The sequence below is a fragment of the Hydra viridissima genome, unplaced genomic scaffold (genome assembly GCF_058129835.1).
Source record: "Hydra viridissima isolate aposymbiotic clone 2 unplaced genomic scaffold, HvirCarnegie_v1 scaffold_15, whole genome shotgun sequence".
In the NCBI taxonomy this organism is placed as follows: domain Eukaryota; kingdom Metazoa; phylum Cnidaria; class Hydrozoa; order Anthoathecata; family Hydridae; genus Hydra; species Hydra viridissima.
In genome coordinates this window covers 3,572,799-3,592,061 of record NW_028324314.1, presented here as the reverse complement: position 1 = coordinate 3,592,061, position 19,263 = coordinate 3,572,799, and the positions used below count along the sequence as shown (strand labels likewise).

At 34.4% G+C, this 19,263-nt stretch overlaps 1 protein-coding gene across 1 annotated transcript; it reads right to left on the bottom strand.

The window, feature by feature from the left end:
- Positions 1–461: 461 nt before the first annotated feature.
- LOC149878228 (uncharacterized) lies at positions 462–1,400 on the bottom strand. The gene has a single exon (XM_090072511.1). It carries the CDS (start codon positions 1,398–1,400, stop codon positions 462–464), a length of 939 nt encoding a protein of 312 aa, XP_089928637.1.
- Between the last annotated feature and the right edge of the window lie 17,863 nt (positions 1,401–19,263).

Sequence of the window (19,263 nt, the reverse complement as noted above, 5' to 3'; positions counted from 1 at the left end):
GTTTACTTGTTGTTTTCGTATGTGAGGTCATCTTTGGCCAATCCGCAGCCTGTGCAATCGTCATTAGTTGCGATTTTGGGCGCTTGTCTGGTTTCGCACCCCCCTTTTTTTTTTGCAGATTCTGAAAGATCTTTGTCTGAAACGGAAAAAAATGGTATTCATTTTTATTTTTGACAAAGAAAAAGTACTCTAATTCACATTTGAATATTCCATTTTTCCGTTAAAAACGACGCTGCTTTTAACTCCATTTTGAAACTTTTTAATGATAGTTTTAAGACCATTAATTCAAACCGCTGAAAATATTTACCTGGTTTTTACAAGCGTTAAGAAACACAAAGAACAAAAAAATGACTTAAATTAAAACATTTACTGAAAAGCTACTAAATTTATTCATTACAGTATATAAAGAAATATAAACAAACAAATAATGAGCTGTGTTCATCAAATAGTTTTACGAACACCTAATTTACTGGGTAGTTAGTAGCAATTTGATCCCAAAAGTGAAAAAACGCATGCTCTTTAAACCTCTGCATCCACATGAATTCGCTGAGATAGTCAGGAATCATGTCTCGATGTGTTCCAAACATTGCTTTCAACTTTGCTTTGCTGCGACTCCACATTGCTTCAACTCGATTAGTTGTCACGTTTGTTGCCGGATCTACAAAGTGAAGCAAGTGGTTCACCGTACCATGCTGAAAGCCTTGTGCTCCAAGAGTGTTATAAGCACCCCACATATCACTCCAAATTTCCGTCCCTGGCCTTATCCATCGATGTATAATCGGCAAAAGAGTTGCTGCATCACGTTGAGCTACAGGGATTAAAAAACCTTGTTTTGTTGTTGGCTCGTAACCACCAAATATCCATTGGCCTTCCACAATTCTGCCACGGTTGTATTTGCGGCGAGCAAAAAGAGATTCGTCAATCTCTACAACACAGCCAGGGCCGCCTAATTGTACAGGATTATTCAAAAAGTAATCTACTGCAACATTTCTGCAAAACTGGTTCCAATCGCTTATAGTTTCCCTGCATCCAATATCCAATTCTTTTTGAATATCTTCTTGCGACAGTCCCCGACTTTTGCCTGCGCTACGAGCCCATATGTATGTTATTCCAATGATTTTCCACAACTCCAGTTTTGATTTCTCAAAAACGCTGCCTTTGCGAATGTTTACAGTCTTTTTACACTTTTTAACAGTACATCTCCATGTTATTCCATCTACACTGCGTGTGTACAGCTGTTCGCTACACTGCAAGTTGCAAACGGGACAAATCATTACAGTAGCAAGCAAACCGAATTCTCTCAACCACTTTATGCATTCTTCGCGATTATTCATAAACCTCGCACCAATTTGAGTTAACGAGATTTTATCGAATTCATCTACTGTTGGTTTTCTAGCCATTTTGAAATTTCTCTTTGTAAAAAACTGGTGACACGAATTTATTAAGCGACTTATTATAAGACATCAAAACCGTTCGAAAAAATTCCAAATAATTTTATACCTGTTACCTGTTATTTACTGGAATAAGGCAGTCGCGCAGCAAAACATGCACAAACATCAAAGATGGAGTGTAAAAACTACTTAAAAACTGATTTTGTTTTGTTGATAACACTCCATCCATTTTTTTGTTCTTTGTGTTTCTTAACGCTTGTAAAAACCAGGTAAATATTTTCAGCGGTTTGAATTAATGGTCTTAAAACTATCATTAAAAAGTTTCAAAATGGAGTTAAAAGCAGCGTCGTTTTTAACGGAAAAATGGAATATTCAAATGTGAATTAGAGTACTTTTTCTTTGTCAAAAATAAAAATGAATACCATTTTTTTCCGTTTCAGACAAAGATCTTTCAGAATCTGCAAAAAAAAAAGGGGGGTGCGAAACCAGACAAGCGCCCGATTTTGCATATGTACCGGATTGCGTTGTTAAGGTATTGTTCGCAGTCGATCCATTTGAATTTGCAGTATTGTTTGCATTCTGTGCAGCTGGTTTGATAGGATTTGTTTTGAATGATCCATTTGCATTTGTTGCAGTCTGCTGTGAGTCTATTTCTAATATAAATTCGCTTAATTCGTCTGGCAATGTCGTCAATTCCTGTTTTGTTTCCGATTGGAAATATTGTTGAAAGGATTTGGTGTGTGTGATATTTTCCGTTGTGTTCTGTGGCTGTACCGTCTTTGTAGTAGCATTTGATATGGGAGGCCCAAATGATTGGATAGTATCGTGCACTTTGGGTTTTGGTGTCAAACCACAGGTGTGGGTTATTGGGTCCAGTGTAGACCAGGTGGAACATAACTCGTCCCAGTCGTTCATTGTTACGTCCTTTAAAATAAAAATCTTATAAATATATTAGATACATATATTTCATTTTCTAAATATATATGAAAGTTCAAATTTATCTTTGGTTACTTCTAAGTTGAAGGTAACATCTCCTTCCCCAAATTCTTTTACGGTGTTCAGGAATTCGTTAAGGTGGGTAAATCCTCCTTCATCATTTTGTTGTTCCGAGCAATCCAGCCAAACATTACATACTGATGTAAAATACAGAGAAGCTATCAAAGTGGACGCCAGAAGCGTATTAATTACAATGAATGCGACATATCGGACAGAAATATTCAAATGGCATCCACAAGAACGAAAAGCATTCGAAAACAGATGTTTAATACTATTCATGAATAAAAGATTAAAAGAAATATTCAATGAAAACGAATTAGAACTAATAAGTACATTTAATGCAGAATTACTACTATTATTGCACGAAACAATTAAAGAAAAAATAACACCTGTAATTAATTTAAATAAATATATTCAATACACTTAAACTTTACATTTTTTATTACAAGGTTCATCTTCGGTAACATCACGAGTAACAACTTTAGAATACATAACAGGATAATTAGGAACAAATAACTTCAACATTGAATTGGGAACAGAAATACGAGGCTTCTTAGGGTCACGCGAAAAAGGATCTAACATTGTCGCAAATGTATAAGTAATATCGTTGCCAAACATAACATTTTGAATAGTAGGAATAGCGGTGGCAGGTGCCAAATATAAATTAGGCCTCTCAAACAAAGGATTTTTCTTATACACTTGAAACGTATGAGTATAATGAATTTTAAAACGCACAGTGGTAGGCATCACATCAGAACCAATATAAGAAGGATCAACACATAAATATAATCGCTTGATAGTCTTGTTACCTTGAAATCGAGACACACAAGGTAAATAGTTATAACTACAATTGACAGAAGCAGCGGGATCCAAATCACCAGTAAGAATACGATAATCTTGAATATCCTTCAAAATATAACTCTCCCAATTAGATAAATCCTCAGGTAAATACTGAATATCAAAACAATTGTCAAATTTATATGGAGTAACAGGATCAATAGGAGTAGCAATACATTCAGTATAACCCTCCAACTTCTCAGAATTATCTTTACGATAAAATTGATCAGCTATACAAGGATACGACATTAACTCATGACCTTTCTGATAAAAACTTTGACGAACAATACTTTTCATACCACTATGAGGAAATGTAATAAATCCATCACGATAATCAGCAGGAGCAACATAAACACAACTATATTTAGTCAATTTAAATTTATTCTCCAAAGGATAATTATCAGTAGGATTACGATAATTCTCAATCCAAAATGATTCACCATCACCAGCTTTATCACAAAATACAGTATTAACAGGTACAGTAACCATAGAAGGCATAATAAGATGACGAATCTCCTTCCTCAAACCAATATCATTCGTCCATTTATAAGAAAATAAACATTTCTCAGCAACATTATTACGTTCTTTAAATCTAGGATCACGAGTAGATATCTTCGAAGGATACATAGAATAAGTTTTGGCTGTAGCATTACTAAACATGTACGAATTCTCCAACAACACACAAGAAGGTAAAGTACCAGGTAATTTAGTTTTAGATTTAGTACGTAAATCAGTCAAAATATCAAAATCATTAACATCATGAAGAGGATAAATAGAATCACTGATCGTTTGATCACCCTCAACATCGAAAACACGGATACCAACATTAGACATTTGCAAAGGAACAGAAGATTGAGCAGTAGTTTTTAACTGATTCTCAACTCTAACATCATATATATCATATATAACATCATCTTTTTCCATTCTTTGATGGCTTCTTTGATTTCGTTCGTTTCCATCTCTCTTGTCATAAGGTTTTCTTCGAATTCCACTTCGATCTTCTTTCTCAATGACAGCATTGTGGTGATACCTATATCTAGGTCCTGTACTCTTTTCGGCACCTTTGGTAGGTCTTTGAAAGCATGGTCCCTCATGTTTAATTGATACGCTATCTTCTTTGACAATTCTCGAGCTTTCTGGTAATTCACCACATTACTCCATATATCTGATTTCATTAGCGAAGTCCTCCTCATTAATGTCCTCCAGGCATTCGAATTCCATCTTGTGTATTTACTGTGAGCTTCTGTATCGTGTTTAATATTTTCAAGGGTTTTGTATATATCGTCTTCTAGTTGTGAGTAGTGAATATCTTCTAATTCTTGTTTACTTTCGTATACAATTGATTTCTCTTTTATTTCTCTTTGTCTTTCTATTGTATTTGCTATATCTATTGTTATTATGTTGTTTTCTTCACTGTTTACTTCACTCATGTTCTTTTTCGAATGAAAAACTTTAAAAAACGCTTCTTTATATATGGTTATTTTAATATTTTATGATTTCCATCTGTTTTTATTGTTTTTTTTGTGTTTATTGCATTCGGAACAATAGTATGAACATTTTATAAATGACTCACATCCTCCATCTGCCGTTTTACGCATTTTGATATTTTTGATATTTTGATATTCTGTTGGTGTTCCGTCTTTGTAGTGGCATTTGATGTGTGAGGCCCATAGGAATGAGTAGTATCTGGCGCTTTGGGTTTTGTTGTCAAACCACAAGTGGGGGTTATTTGGTCCAGTGTAAACCAGGTGGAACATGATTCGTCCCAGTTTGTCGTTAGATCGTCCTTTGAAATAAAAATCCTATAATCATATTAATAACATATATTTCATTTTCTGAATATGTATGACAAATCAAATTTATATTTAGATACTTCCAAATTGAAGGTTACATCTCCTTCTCCGTATCCCTTTACAGTGTCGAGGAATTCTTTCAAGTGGTCGAATCCTCCACCTTCTTCTTGTTTGTTTTCGATATCCATCGCACATACATTGCTTCTGCCGGCATTGTGTTCATCATCTTTTTCCATTCTTTGATGGCTTCTTTGATTTCGTTCGTTTCCATCTCTCTTGTCATAAGGTTTTCTTCGAATTCCACTTCGATCTTCTTTCTCAATGACAGCATTGTGGTGATACCTATATCTAGGTCCTGTACTCTTTTCGGCACCTTTGGTAGGTCTTTGAAAGCATGGTCCCTCATGTTTAATTGATACGCTATCTTCTTTGACAATTCTCGAGCTTTCTGGTAATTCACCACATTACTCCATATATCTGATTTCATTAGCGAAGTCCTCCTCATTAATGTCCTCCAGGCATTCGAATTCCATCTTGTGTATTTACTGTGAGCTTCTGTATCGTGTTTAATATTTTCAAGGGTTTTGTATATATCGTCTTCTAGTTGTGAGTAGTGAATATCTTCTAATTCTTGTTTACTTTCGTATACAATTGATTTCTCTTTTATTTCTCTTTGTCTTTCTATTGTATTTGCTATATCTATTGTTATTATGTTGTTTTCTTCACTGTTTACTTCACTCATGTTCTTTTTCGAATGAAAAACTTTAAAAAACGCTTCTTTATATATGGTTATTTTAATATTTTATGATTTCCATCTGTTTTTATTGTTTTTTTTGTGTTTATTGCATTCGGAACAATAGTATGAATATTTTATAAATGACTCACATCCTCCATCTGCCGTTTTACGCATTTTGATATTTTTGATATTTTGATATTCTGTTGGTGTTCCGTCTTTGTAGTGGCATTTGATGTGTGAGGCCCATAGGAATGAGTAGTATCTGGCGCTTTGGGTTTTGTTGTCAAACCACAAGTGGGGGTTATTTGGTCCAGTGTAAACCAGGTGGAACATGATTCGTCCCAGTTTGTCGTTAGATCGTCCTTTGAAATAAAAATCCTATAATCATATTAATAACATATATTTCATTTTCTGAATATGTATGACAAATCAAATTTATATTTAGATACTTCCAAATTGAAGGTTACATCTCCTTCTCCGTATCCCTTTACAGTGTCGAGGAATTCTTTCAAGTGGTCGAATCCTCCACCTTCTTCTTGTTTGTTTTCGATATCCATCGCACATACATTGCTTCTGCCGGCATTGTGTTCATCATCTTTTTCCATTCTTTGATGGCTTCTTTGATTTCGTTCGTTTCCATCTCTCTTGTCATAAGGTTTTCTTCGAATTCCACTTCGATCTTCTTTCTCAATGACAGCATTGTGGTGATACCTATATCTAGGTCCTGTACTCTTTTCGGCACCTTTGGTAGGTCTTTGAAAGCATGGTCCCTCATGTTTAATTGATACGCTATCTTCTTTGACAATTCTCGAGCTTTCTGGTAATTCACCACATTACTCCATATATCTGATTTCATTAGCGAAGTCCTCCTCATTAATGTCCTCCAGGCATTCGAATTCCATCTTGTGTATTTACTGTGAGCTTCTGTATCGTGTTTAATATTTTCAAGGGTTTTGTATATATCGTCTTCTAGTTGTGAGTAGTGAATATCTTCTAATTCTTGTTTACTTTCGTATACAATTGATTTCTCTTTTATTTCTCTTTGTCTTTCTATTGTATTTGCTATATCTATTGTTATTATGTTGTTTTCTTCACTGTTTACTTCACTCATGTTCTTTTTCGAATGAAAAACTTTAAAAAACGCTTCTTTATATATGGTTATTTTAATATTTTATGATTTCCATCTGTTTTTATTGTTTTTTTTGTGTTTATTGCATTCGGAACAATAGTATGAACATTTTATAAATGACTCACATCCTCCATCTGCCGTTTTACGCATTTTGATATTTTTGATATTTTGATATTCTGTTGGTGTTCCGTCTTTGTAGTGGCATTTGATGTGTGAGGCCCATAGGAATGAGTAGTATCTGGCGCTTTGGGTTTTGTTGTCAAACCACAAGTGGGGGTTATTTGGTCCAGTGTAAACCAGGTGGAACATGATTCGTCCCAGTTTGTCGTTAGATCGTCCTTTGAAATAAAAATCCTATAATCATATTAATAACATATATTTCATTTTCTGAATATGTATGACAAATCAAATTTATATTTAGATACTTCCAAATTGAAGGTTACATCTCCTTCTCCGTATCCCTTTACAGTGTCGAGGAATTCTTTCAAGTGGTCGAATCCTCCACCTTCTTCTTGTTTGTTTTCGATATCCATCGCACATACATTGCTTCTGCCGGCATTGTGTTCATCATCTTTTTCCATTCTTTGATGGCTTCTTTGATTTCGTTCGTTTCCATCTCTCTTGTCATAAGGTTTTCTTCGAATTCCACTTCGATCTTCTTTCTCAATGACAGCATTGTGGTGATACCTATATCTAGGTCCTGTACTCTTTTCGGCACCTTTGGTAGGTCTTTGAAAGCATGGTCCCTCATGTTTAATTGATACGCTATCTTCTTTGACAATTCTCGAGCTTTCTGGTAATTCACCACATTACTCCATATATCTGATTTCATTAGCGAAGTCCTCCTCATTAATGTCCTCCAGGCATTCGAATTCCATCTTGTGTATTTACTGTGAGCTTCTGTATCGTGTTTAATATTTTCAAGGGTTTTGTATATATCGTCTTCTAGTTGTGAGTAGTGAATATCTTCTAATTCTTGTTTACTTTCGTATACAATTGATTTCTCTTTTATTTCTCTTTGTCTTTCTATTGTATTTGCTATATCTATTGTTATTATGTTGTTTTCTTCACTGTTTACTTCACTCATGTTCTTTTTCGAATGAAAAACTTTAAAAAACGCTTCTTTATATATGGTTATTTTAATATTTTATGATTTCCATCTGTTTTTATTGTTTTTTGTGTGTTTATTGCATTCGGAACAATAGTATGAACATTTTATAAATGACTCACATCCTCCATCTGCCGTTTTACGCATTTTGATATTTTTGATATTTTGATATTCTGTTGGTGTTCCGTCTTTGTAGTGGCATTTGATGTGTGAGGCCCATAGGAATGAGTAGTATCTGGCGCTTTGGGTTTTGTTGTCAAACCACAAGTGGGGGTTATTTGGTCCAGTGTAAACCAGGTGGAACATGATTCGTCCCAGTTTGTCGTTAGATCGTCCTTTGAAATAAAAATCCTATAATCATATTAATAACATATATTTCATTTTCTGAATATGTATGACAAATCAAATTTATATTTAGATACTTCCAAATTGAAGGTTACATCTCCTTCTCCGTATCCCTTTACAGTGTCGAGGAATTCTTTCAAGTGGTCGAATCCTCCACCTTCTTCTTGTTTGTTTTCGATATCCATCGCACATACATTGCTTCTGCCGGCATTGTGTTCATCATCTTTTTCCATTCTTTGATGGCTTCTTTGATTTCGTTCGTTTCCATCTCTCTTGTCATAAGGTTTTCTTCGAATTCCACTTCGATCTTCTTTCTCAATGACAGCATTGTGGTGATACCTATATCTAGGTCCTGTACTCTTTTCGGCACCTTTGGTAGGTCTTTGAAAGCATGGTCCCTCATGTTTAATTGATACGCTATCTTCTTTGACAATTCTCGAGCTTTCTGGTAATTCACCACATTACTCCATATATCTGATTTCATTAGCGAAGTCCTCCTCATTAATGTCCTCCAGGCATTCGAATTCCATCTTGTGTATTTACTGTGAGCTTCTGTATCGTGTTTAATATTTTCAAGGGTTTTGTATATATCGTCTTCTAGTTGTGAGTAGTGAATATCTTCTAATTCTTGTTTACTTTCGTATACAATTGATTTCTCTTTTATTTCTCTTTGTCTTTCTATTGTATTTGCTATATCTATTGTTATTATGTTGTTTTCTTCACTGTTTACTTCACTCATGTTCTTTTTCGAATGAAAAACTTTAAAAAACGCTTCTTTATATATGGTTATTTTAATATTTTATGATTTCCATCTGTTTTTATTGTTTTTTTTGTGTTTATTGCATTCGGAACAATAGTATGAACATTTTATAAATGACTCACATCCTCCATCTGCCGTTTTACGCATTTTGATATTTTTGATATTTTGATATTCTGTTGGTGTTCCGTCTTTGTAGTGGCATTTGATGTGTGAGGCCCATAGGAATGAGTAGTATCTGGCGCTTTGGGTTTTGTTGTCAAACCACAAGTGGGGGTTATTTGGTCCAGTGTAAACCAGGTGGAACATGATTCGTCCCAGTTTGTCGTTAGATCGTCCTTTGAAATAAAAATCCTATAATCATATTAATAACATATATTTCATTTTCTGAATATGTATGACAAATCAAATTTATATTTAGATACTTCCAAATTGAAGGTTACATCTCCTTCTCCGTATCCCTTTACAGTGTCGAGGAATTCTTTCAAGTGGTCGAATCCTCCACCTTCTTCTTGTTTGTTTTCGATATCCATCGCACATACATTGCTTCTGCCGGCATTGTGTTCATCATCTTTTTCCATTCTTTGATGGCTTCTTTGATTTCGTTCGTTTCCATCTCTCTTGTCATAAGGTTTTCTTCGAATTCCACTTCGATCTTCTTTCTCAATGACAGCATTGTGGTGATACCTATATCTAGGTCCTGTACTCTTTTCGGCACCTTTGGTAGGTCTTTGAAAGCATGGTCCCTCATGTTTAATTGATACGCTATCTTCTTTGACAATTCTCGAGCTTTCTGGTAATTCACCACATTACTCCATATATCTGATTTCATTAGCGAAGTCCTCCTCATTAATGTCCTCCAGGCATTCGAATTCCATCTTGTGTATTTACTGTGAGCTTCTGTATCGTGTTTAATATTTTCAAGGGTTTTGTATATATCGTCTTCTAGTTGTGAGTAGTGAATATCTTCTAATTCTTGTTTACTTTCGTATACAATTGATTTCTCTTTTATTTCTCTTTGTCTTTCTATTGTATTTGCTATATCTATTGTTATTATGTTGTTTTCTTCACTGTTTACTTCACTCATGTTCTTTTTCGAATGAAAAACTTTAAAAAACGCTTCTTTATATATGGTTATTTTAATATTTTATGATTTCCATCTGTTTTTATTGTTTTTTTTGTGTTTATTGCATTCGGAACAATAGTATGAACATTTTATAAATGACTCACATCCTCCATCTGCCGTTTTACGCATTTTTGATATTTTTTATATACGGAATAGTAGGAATAGCGGTGGCAGGTGCCAAATATAAATTAGGCCTCTCAAACAAAGGATTTTTCTTATACACTTGAAACGTATGAGTATAATTAATTTTAAAACGCACAGTGGTAGGCATCACATCAGAACCAATATAAGAAGGATCAACACATAAATATAATCGCTTGATAGTCTTGTTACCTTGAAATCGAGACACACAAGGTAAATAGTTATAACTACAATTGACAGAAGCAGCGGGATCCAAATCACCAGTAAGAATACGATAATCTTGAATATCCTTCAAAATATAACTCTCCCAATTAGATAAATCCTCAGGTAAATACTGAATATCAAAACAATTGTCAAATTTATAAGGAGTAACAGGATCAATAGGAGTAGCAATACATTCAGTATAACCCTCCAACTTCTCAGAATTATCTTTACGATAAAATTGATCAGCTATACAAGGATACGACATTAACTCATGACCTTTCTGATAAAAACTTTGACGAACAATACTTTTCATACCACTATGAGGAAATGTAATAAATCCATCACGATAATCAGCAGGAGCAACATAAACACAACTATATTTAGTCAATTTAAATTTATTCTCCAAAGGATAATTATCAGTAGGATTACGATAATTCTCAATCCAAAATGATTCACCATCACCAGCTTTATCACAAAATACAGTATTAACAGGTACAGTAACCATAGAAGGCATAATAAGATGACGAATCTCCTTCCTCAAACCAATATCATTCGTCCATTTATAAGAAAATAAACATTTCTCAGCAACATTATTACGTTCTTTAAATCTAGGACCACGAATATAGTATACTATATTCTTTTATTTGTCGACATCCTCTATTTAAATATTGATTGTGTATAATATCTCATAGTATATATGAATTATTTATATACGGATGTAAATATCTCATAGTATAATATGTGGATGTTTTTATATTTATAACAAATTCGTATTATTGTGCCTCATTCACAATGCTGCGATTGTTGGTGTTGGTTCTTTTGATATCAGTTGTATTTTGTAATTGGTGTGGTTATTCTGCGTGCAAGTGTTTATATGATGAGTGTGTTGGTCATAATTTATTTGCTTGCGATTTTTTATCGATATGTGGATGCGATGTCAGTTTTAAACGATCCTGATGTTATTCGTTGGGACCCCTCTGAGGGTTTTGGTGATGTTGGTCCTGGTGAATTTCGTGGTTATAATTCTAAGTATATATGGAATAAACCTAAATCCGAGAAACCTGTTGTTATGCCTAATCAAGATGATCGTGTTGGTTTTTTATCAGAGAAGCATTTTAAGGATCCTGAGAAAGCTAGATTAATTTGGAATTCTGTATCTTCTATATTTGGTGGTATTCAACCTAGATCTGCTGTGGAGGGTACTAGAGCTGTTTTACAGACAATGGCGGCATTACGTAAATCTATTGGTCAATTTCCTCAATTTGCTCGTAGTATTGCTAAAGGCTATAAATTGATTCGCCCTAGTTTATCTCCAAGATCTCAGTCGTGGGAACAAATTGGTATGTCTGAATTAGGTCTTACCCGTCAAAAGAGTTATTTGGAACATTTATTATCTACTCCTGATGTTTCGGATGATGAGGTGGAGATATTTAGTGATTATGATTCTATGGAGGAGATGCTTACTGAATCTGAACATTTTATTAAGGATAAGCCTGTGAAGCAGTTTTTACGTGATACTTATTAATTTAATTTGGAACGATTGGAGCGTGAGAAAGGTCCTGTTAAATCACAATTACCTGTTGTTCCTTTGAATGAGGATAAGGGTGGTGATTTTAATAAGACTAATATGCGTTTTGTGAAAAAGCGTCCTAATGTTTTACCTACTCCACGTCCACCCCCATCTGATGTTAGTCCTGTTTTTGATGATAAACCACGTCCTCCTAAGCGGAAGGCTGAATCTATTGATATTTTACCTGTTAAACAATTGAAGTTAGATCCATTTTGGCAGTATGACTTCAACCGTTCGAGTGAGAAGACTGAAAAGAAGTTTTATTCATCCAAAAGGAAGAAGAGGTTGGTCTCAGCGCGGTACTAAATCTAACGTTCATGGCAGAGCAACCGCCCAATCAGGTGGACCCAGTCGACGTCGATTTCAGAGTTGAACAATTATGGGACCCATCTAAGGGTTATTGGGAGGAGGCGTCTGTTAAAGAGACGTTATATGTTGTTATTAGTGCTGATGATAGTACTAAAGATAAAGTGTTTTATTTACCTACTGAATTTCCTAAATTGATTATTGAGAATGAGAAGTATTATGAGTTTGCTACGTCTTTGTTTTATACTGAGAAAGCTGTTTCTTGGGAAATTTGTGATGTTAGAGTTGAGAATCAGTTAAAAACTACTGCTCAATCTTCTGTTCCTTTGCAAATGTCTAATGTTGGTATCCGTGTTTTCGATGTTGAGGGTGATCAAACGATCAGTGATTCTATTTATCCTCTTCATGATGTTAATGATTTTGATATTTTGACTGATTTACGTACTAAATCTAAAACTAAATTACCTGGTACTTTACCTTCTTGTGTGTTGTTGGAGAATTCGTACATGTTTAGTAATGCTACAGCCAAAACTTATTCTATGTATCCTTCGAAGATATCTACTCGTGATCCTAGATTTAAAGAACGTAATAATGTTGCTGAGAAATGTTTATTTTCTTATAAATGGACGAATGATATTGGTTTGAGGAAGGAGATTCGTCATCTTATTATGCCTTCTATGGTTACTGTACCTGTTAATACTGTATTTTGTGATAAAGCTGGTGATGGTGAATCATTTTGGATTGAGAATTATCGTAATCCTACTGATAATTATCCTTTGGAGAATAAATTTAAATTGACTAAATATAGTTGTGTTTATGTTGCTCCTGCTGATTATCGTGATGGATTTATTACATTTCCTCATAGTGGTATGAAAAGTATTGTTCGTCAAAGTTTTTATCAGAAAGGTCATGAGTTAATGTCGTATCCTTGTATAGCTGATCAATTTTATCGTAAAGATAATTCTGAGAAGTTGGAGGGTTATACTGAATGTATTGCTACTCCTATTGATCCTGTTACTCCATATAAATTTGACAATTGTTTTGATATTCAGTATTTACCTGAGGATTTATCTAATTGGGAGAGTTATATTTTGAAGGATATTCAAGATTATCGTATTCTTACTGGTGATTTGGATCCCGCTGCTTCTGTCAATTGTAGTTATAACTATTTACCTTGTGTGTCTCGATTTCAAGGTAACAAGACTATCAAGCGATTATATTTATGTGTTGATCCTTCTTATATTGGTTCTGATGTGATGCCTACCACTGTGCGTTTTAAAATTCATTATACTCATACGTTTCAAGTGTATAAGAAAAATCCTTTGTTTGAGAGGCCTAATTTATATTTGGCACCTGCCACCGCTATTCCTACTATTCAAAATGTTATGTTTGGCAACGATATTACTTATACATTTGCGACAATGTTAGATCCTTTTTCGCGTGACCCTAAGAAGCCTCGTATTTCTGTTCCCAATTCAATGTTGAAGTTATTTGTTCCTAATTATCCTGTTATGTATTCTAAAGTTGTTACTCGTGATGTTACCGAAGATGAACCTTGTAATAAAAAATGTAAAGTTTAAGTGTATTGAATATATTTATTTAAATTAATTACAGGTGTTATTTTTTCTTTAATTGTTTCGTGCAATAATAGTAGTAATTCTGCATTAAATGTACTTATTAGTTCTAATTCGTTTTCATTGAATATTTCTTTTAATCTTTTATTCATGAATAGTATTAAACATCTGTTTTCGAATGCTTTTCGTTCTTGTGGATGCCATTTGAATATTTCTGTCCGATATGTCGCATTCATTGTAATTAATACGCTTCTGGCGTCCACTTTGATAGCTTCTCTGTATTTTACATCAGTATGTAATGTTTGGCTTCCTTCTAATAGTTGTTTTAATACTTGTATTACACCAAGGTTTTCAAATATCATTTCGTCACAACGGTATGCTAGGCAGTTTGTTAATTGCTGTAGCATGAAGCTACTTGGTTGCGGTCCTGTTGGACAGCTGAAGTATCCTACTTCCCATTGTTCGTAACATCCGTACAGTAGGTTACCGAGAAATGATTTTCCCGTGTCTGATGGTCCACATAGTATGACCCCTCTTTTCTTGTGGTTTTTGTTGAACAGCCACATTCCCAATCGATATTTCAAATATTCTGTTGTCATGTGATTGTCTATCGCAATGATGCTTAGAAAGTAGTTCAAACATCCTCTTCGTCCTTCGTCTATGTCTGTTGGTAGTTTGTGTTCTAGTCGTAGTTCATAGTCTAATTGTATGCGTAGGTAGTTTTGTCTAAATATTGTTTTTTTTAATGTCTCTAATTGGTTTGGACTTATTCTTGTTTCTAAGTTACATAAGTCATTGTATTGTAATAGCATTTGTTCGTAATGTCTATTGTTTATTATGTTTAAGTCACGTAGTTTCTGTATGTATTGGTCTTTTGGTTTATTAGCTGTTTTTGTATGTGAGGTCATCTTTGGCCATTCCGCAGCCTGTGCAATCGTCATTAGTTGCGATTTTGCATAGGTAACGGATGGCGTTGTTGAGGTATTGTTCACAGTCGATCCACTTGAACTTACAGTATTGTTTACAGTCTGTGCAAGATGTTTGATAGGATTTGTGTTGTACGACCCATCGGCATTTGTTACAGTCTTCTGTGAGTCTATTCCTAATATATATTCTCTTAATTCGTCTGGCAATGTCGTCGATTGCTGATTTGTTGCCGATGGGGAAGATTGTTGATAGTATTTGGTGTGTGTGGTATTTGCCGTTGTGTTCTGTTGGTGTTCCGTCTTTGTAGTGGCATTTGATGTGTGAGGCCCATAGGATTGGGTAGTATCTGGCGCTTTGGGTTTTGTTGTCAAACCACAAGTGGGGGTTATTTGGTCCAGTGTAAACCAGGTGGAACATGATTCGTCCCAGTTTGTCGTTAGATCGTCCTTTGAAATAAAAATCCTATAATCATATTAATAACATATATTTCATTTTCTGAATATGTATGACAAATCAAATTTATATTTAGATACTTCCAAATTGAAGGTTACATCTCCTTCTCCGTATCCCTTTACAGTGTCGAGGAATTCTTTCAAGTGGTCGAATCCTCCACCTTCTTCTTGTTTGTTTTCGATATCCATCGCACATACATTGCTTCTGCCGGCATTGTGTTCATCATCTTTTTCCATTCTTTGATGGCTTCTTTGATTTCGTTCGTTTCCATCTCTCTTGTCATAAGGTTTTCTTCGAATTCCACTTCGATCTTCTTTCTCAATGACAGCATTGTGGTGATACCTATATCTAGGTCCTGTACTCTTTTCGGCACCTTTGGTAGGTCTTTGAAAGCATGGTCCCTCATGTTTAATTGATACGCTATCTTCTTTGACAATTCTCGAGCTTTCTGGTAATTCACCACATTCCTCCATATATCTGATTTCATTAGCGAAGTCCTCCTCATTAATGTCCTCCAGGCATTCGAATTCCATCTTGTGTATTTACTGTGAGCTTCTGTATCGTGTTTAATATTTTCAAGGGTTTTGTATATATCGTCTTCTAGTTGTGAGTAGTGAATATCTTCTAATTCTTGTTTACTTTCGTATACAATTGATTTCTCTTTTATTTCTCTTTGTCTTTCTATTGTATTTGCTATATCTATTGTTATTATGTTGTTTTCTTCACTGTTTACTTCACTCATGTTCTTTTTCGAATGAAAAACTTTAAAAAACGCTTCTTTATATATGGTTATTTTAATATTTTATGATTTCCATCTGTTTTTATTGTTTTTTTTGTGTTTATTGCATTCGGAACAATAGTATGAATATTTTATAAATGACTCACATCCTCCATCTGCCGTTTTACGCATTTTTGATATTTTTTATATACGGAATAGTAGGAATAGCGGTGGCAGGTGCCAAATATAAATTAGGCCTCTCAAACAAAGGATTTTTCTTATACACTTGAAACGTATGAGTATAATTAATTTTAAAACGCACAGTGGTAGGCATCACATCAGAACCAATATAAGAAGGATCAACACATAAATATAATCGCTTGATAGTCTTGTTACCTTGAAATCGAGACACACAAGGTAAATAGTTATAACTACAATTGACAGAAGCAGCGGGATCCAAATCACCAGTAAGAATACGATAATCTTGAATATCCTTCAAAATATAACTCTCCCAATTAGATAAATCCTCAGGTAAATACTGAATATCAAAACAATTGTCAAATTTATAAGGAGTAACAGGATCAATAGGAGTAGCAATACATTCAGTATAACCCTCCAACTTCTCAGAATTATCTTTACGATAAAATTGATCAGCTATACAAGGATACGACATTAACTCATGACCTTTCTGATAAAAACTTTGACGAACAATACTTTTCATACCACTATGAGGAAATGTAATAAATCCATCACGATAATCAGCAGGAGCAACATAAACACAACTATATTTAGTCAATTTAAATTTATTCTCCAAAGGATAATTATCAGTAGGATTACGATAATTCTCAATCCAAAATGATTCACCATCACCAGCTTTATCACAAAATACAGTATTAACAGGTACAGTAACCATAGAAGGCATAATAAGATGACGAATCTCCTTCCTCAAACCAATATCATTCGTCCATTTATAAGAAAATAAACATTTCTCAGCAACATTATTACGTTCTTTAAATCTAGGACCACGAATATAGTATACTATATTCTTTTATTTGTCGACATCCTCTATTTAAATATTGATTGTGTATAATATCTCATAGTATATATGAATTATTTATATACGGATGTAAATATCTCATAGTATAATATGTGGATGTTTTTATATTTATAACAAATTCGTATTATTGTGCCTCATTCACAATGCTGCGATTGTTGGTGTTGGTTCTTTTGATATCAGTTGTATTTTGTAATTGGTGTGGTTATTCTGCGTGCAAGTGTTTATATGATGAGTGTGTTGGTCATAATTTATTTGCTTGCGATTTTTTATCGATATGTGGATGCGATGTCAGTTTTAAACGATCCTGATGTTATTCGTTGGGACCCCTCTGAGGGTTTTGGTGATGTTGGTCCTGGTGAATTTCGTGGTTATAATTCTAAGTATATATGGAATAAACCTAAATCCGAGAAACCTGTTGTTATGCCTAATCAAGATGATCGTGTTGGTTTTTTATCAGAGAAGCATTTTAAGGATCCTGAGAAAGCTAGATTAATTTGGAATTCTGTATCTTCTATATTTGGTGGTATTCAACCTAGATCTGCTGTGGAGGGTACTAGAGCTGTTTTACAGACAATGGCGGCATTACGTAAATCTATTGGTCAATTTCCTCAATTTGCTCGTAGTATTGCTAAAGGCTATAAATTGATTCGCCCTAGTTTATCTCCAAGATCTCAGTCGTGGGAACAAATTGGTATGTCTGAATTAGGTCTTACCCGTCAAAAGAGTTATTTGGAACATTTATTATCTACTCCTGATGTTTCGGATGATGAGGTGGAGATATTTAGTGATTATGATTCTATGGAGGAGATGCTTACTGAATCTGAACATTTTATTAAGGATAAGCCTGTGAAGCAGTTTTTACGTGATACTTATTAATTTAATTTGGAACGATTGGAGCGTGAGAAAGGTCCTGTTAAATCACAATTACCTGTTGTTCCTTTGAATGAGGATAAGGGTGGTGATTTTAATAAGACTAATATGCGTTTTGTGAAAAAGCGTCCTAATGTTTTACCTACTCCACGTCCACCCCCATCTGATGTTAGTCCTGTTTTTGATGATAAACCACGTCCTCCTAAGCGGAAGGCTGAATCTATTGATATTTTACCTGTTAAACAATTGAAGTTAGATCCATTTTGGCAGTATGACTTCAACCGTTCGAGTGAGAAGACTGAAAAGAAGTTTTATTCATCCAAAAGGAAGAAGAGGTTGGTCTCAGCGCGGTACTAAATCTAACGTTCATGGCAGAGCAACCGCCCAATCAGGTGGACCCAGTCGACGTCGATTTCAGAGTTGAACAATTATGGGACCCATCTAAGGGTTATTGGGAGGAGGCGTCTGTTAAAGAGACGTTATATGTTGTTATTAGTGCTGATGATAGTACTAAAGATAAAGTGTTTTATTTACCTACTGAATTTCCTAAATTGATTATTGAGAATGAGAAGTATTATGAGTTTGCTACGTCTTTGTTTTATACTGAGAAAGCTGTTTCTTGGGAAATTTGTGATGTTAGAGTTGAGAATCAGTTAAAAACTACTGCTCAATCTTCTGTTCCTTTGCAAATGTCTAATGTTGGTATCCGTGTTTTCGATGTTGAGGGTGATCAAACGATCAGTGATTCTATTTATCCTCTTCATGATGTTAATGATTTTGATATTTTGACTGATTTACGTACTAAATCTAAAACTAAATTACCTGGTACTTTACCTTCTTGTGTGTTGTTGGAGAATTCGTACATGTTTAGTAATGCTACAGCCAAAACTTATTCTATGTATCCTTCGAAGATATCTACTCGTGATCCTAGATTTAAAGAACGTAATAATGTTGCTGAGAAATGTTTATTTTCTTATAAATGGACGAATGATATTGGTTTGAGGAAGGAGATTCGTCATCTTATTATGCCTTCTATGGTTACTGTACCTGTTAATACTGTATTTTGTGATAAAGCTGGTGATGGTGAATCATTTTGGATTGAGAATTATCGTAATCCTACTGATAATTATCCTTTGGAGAATAAATTTAAATTGACTAAATATAGTTGTGTTTATGTTGCTCCTGCTGATTATCGTGATGGATTTATTACATTTCCTCATAGTGG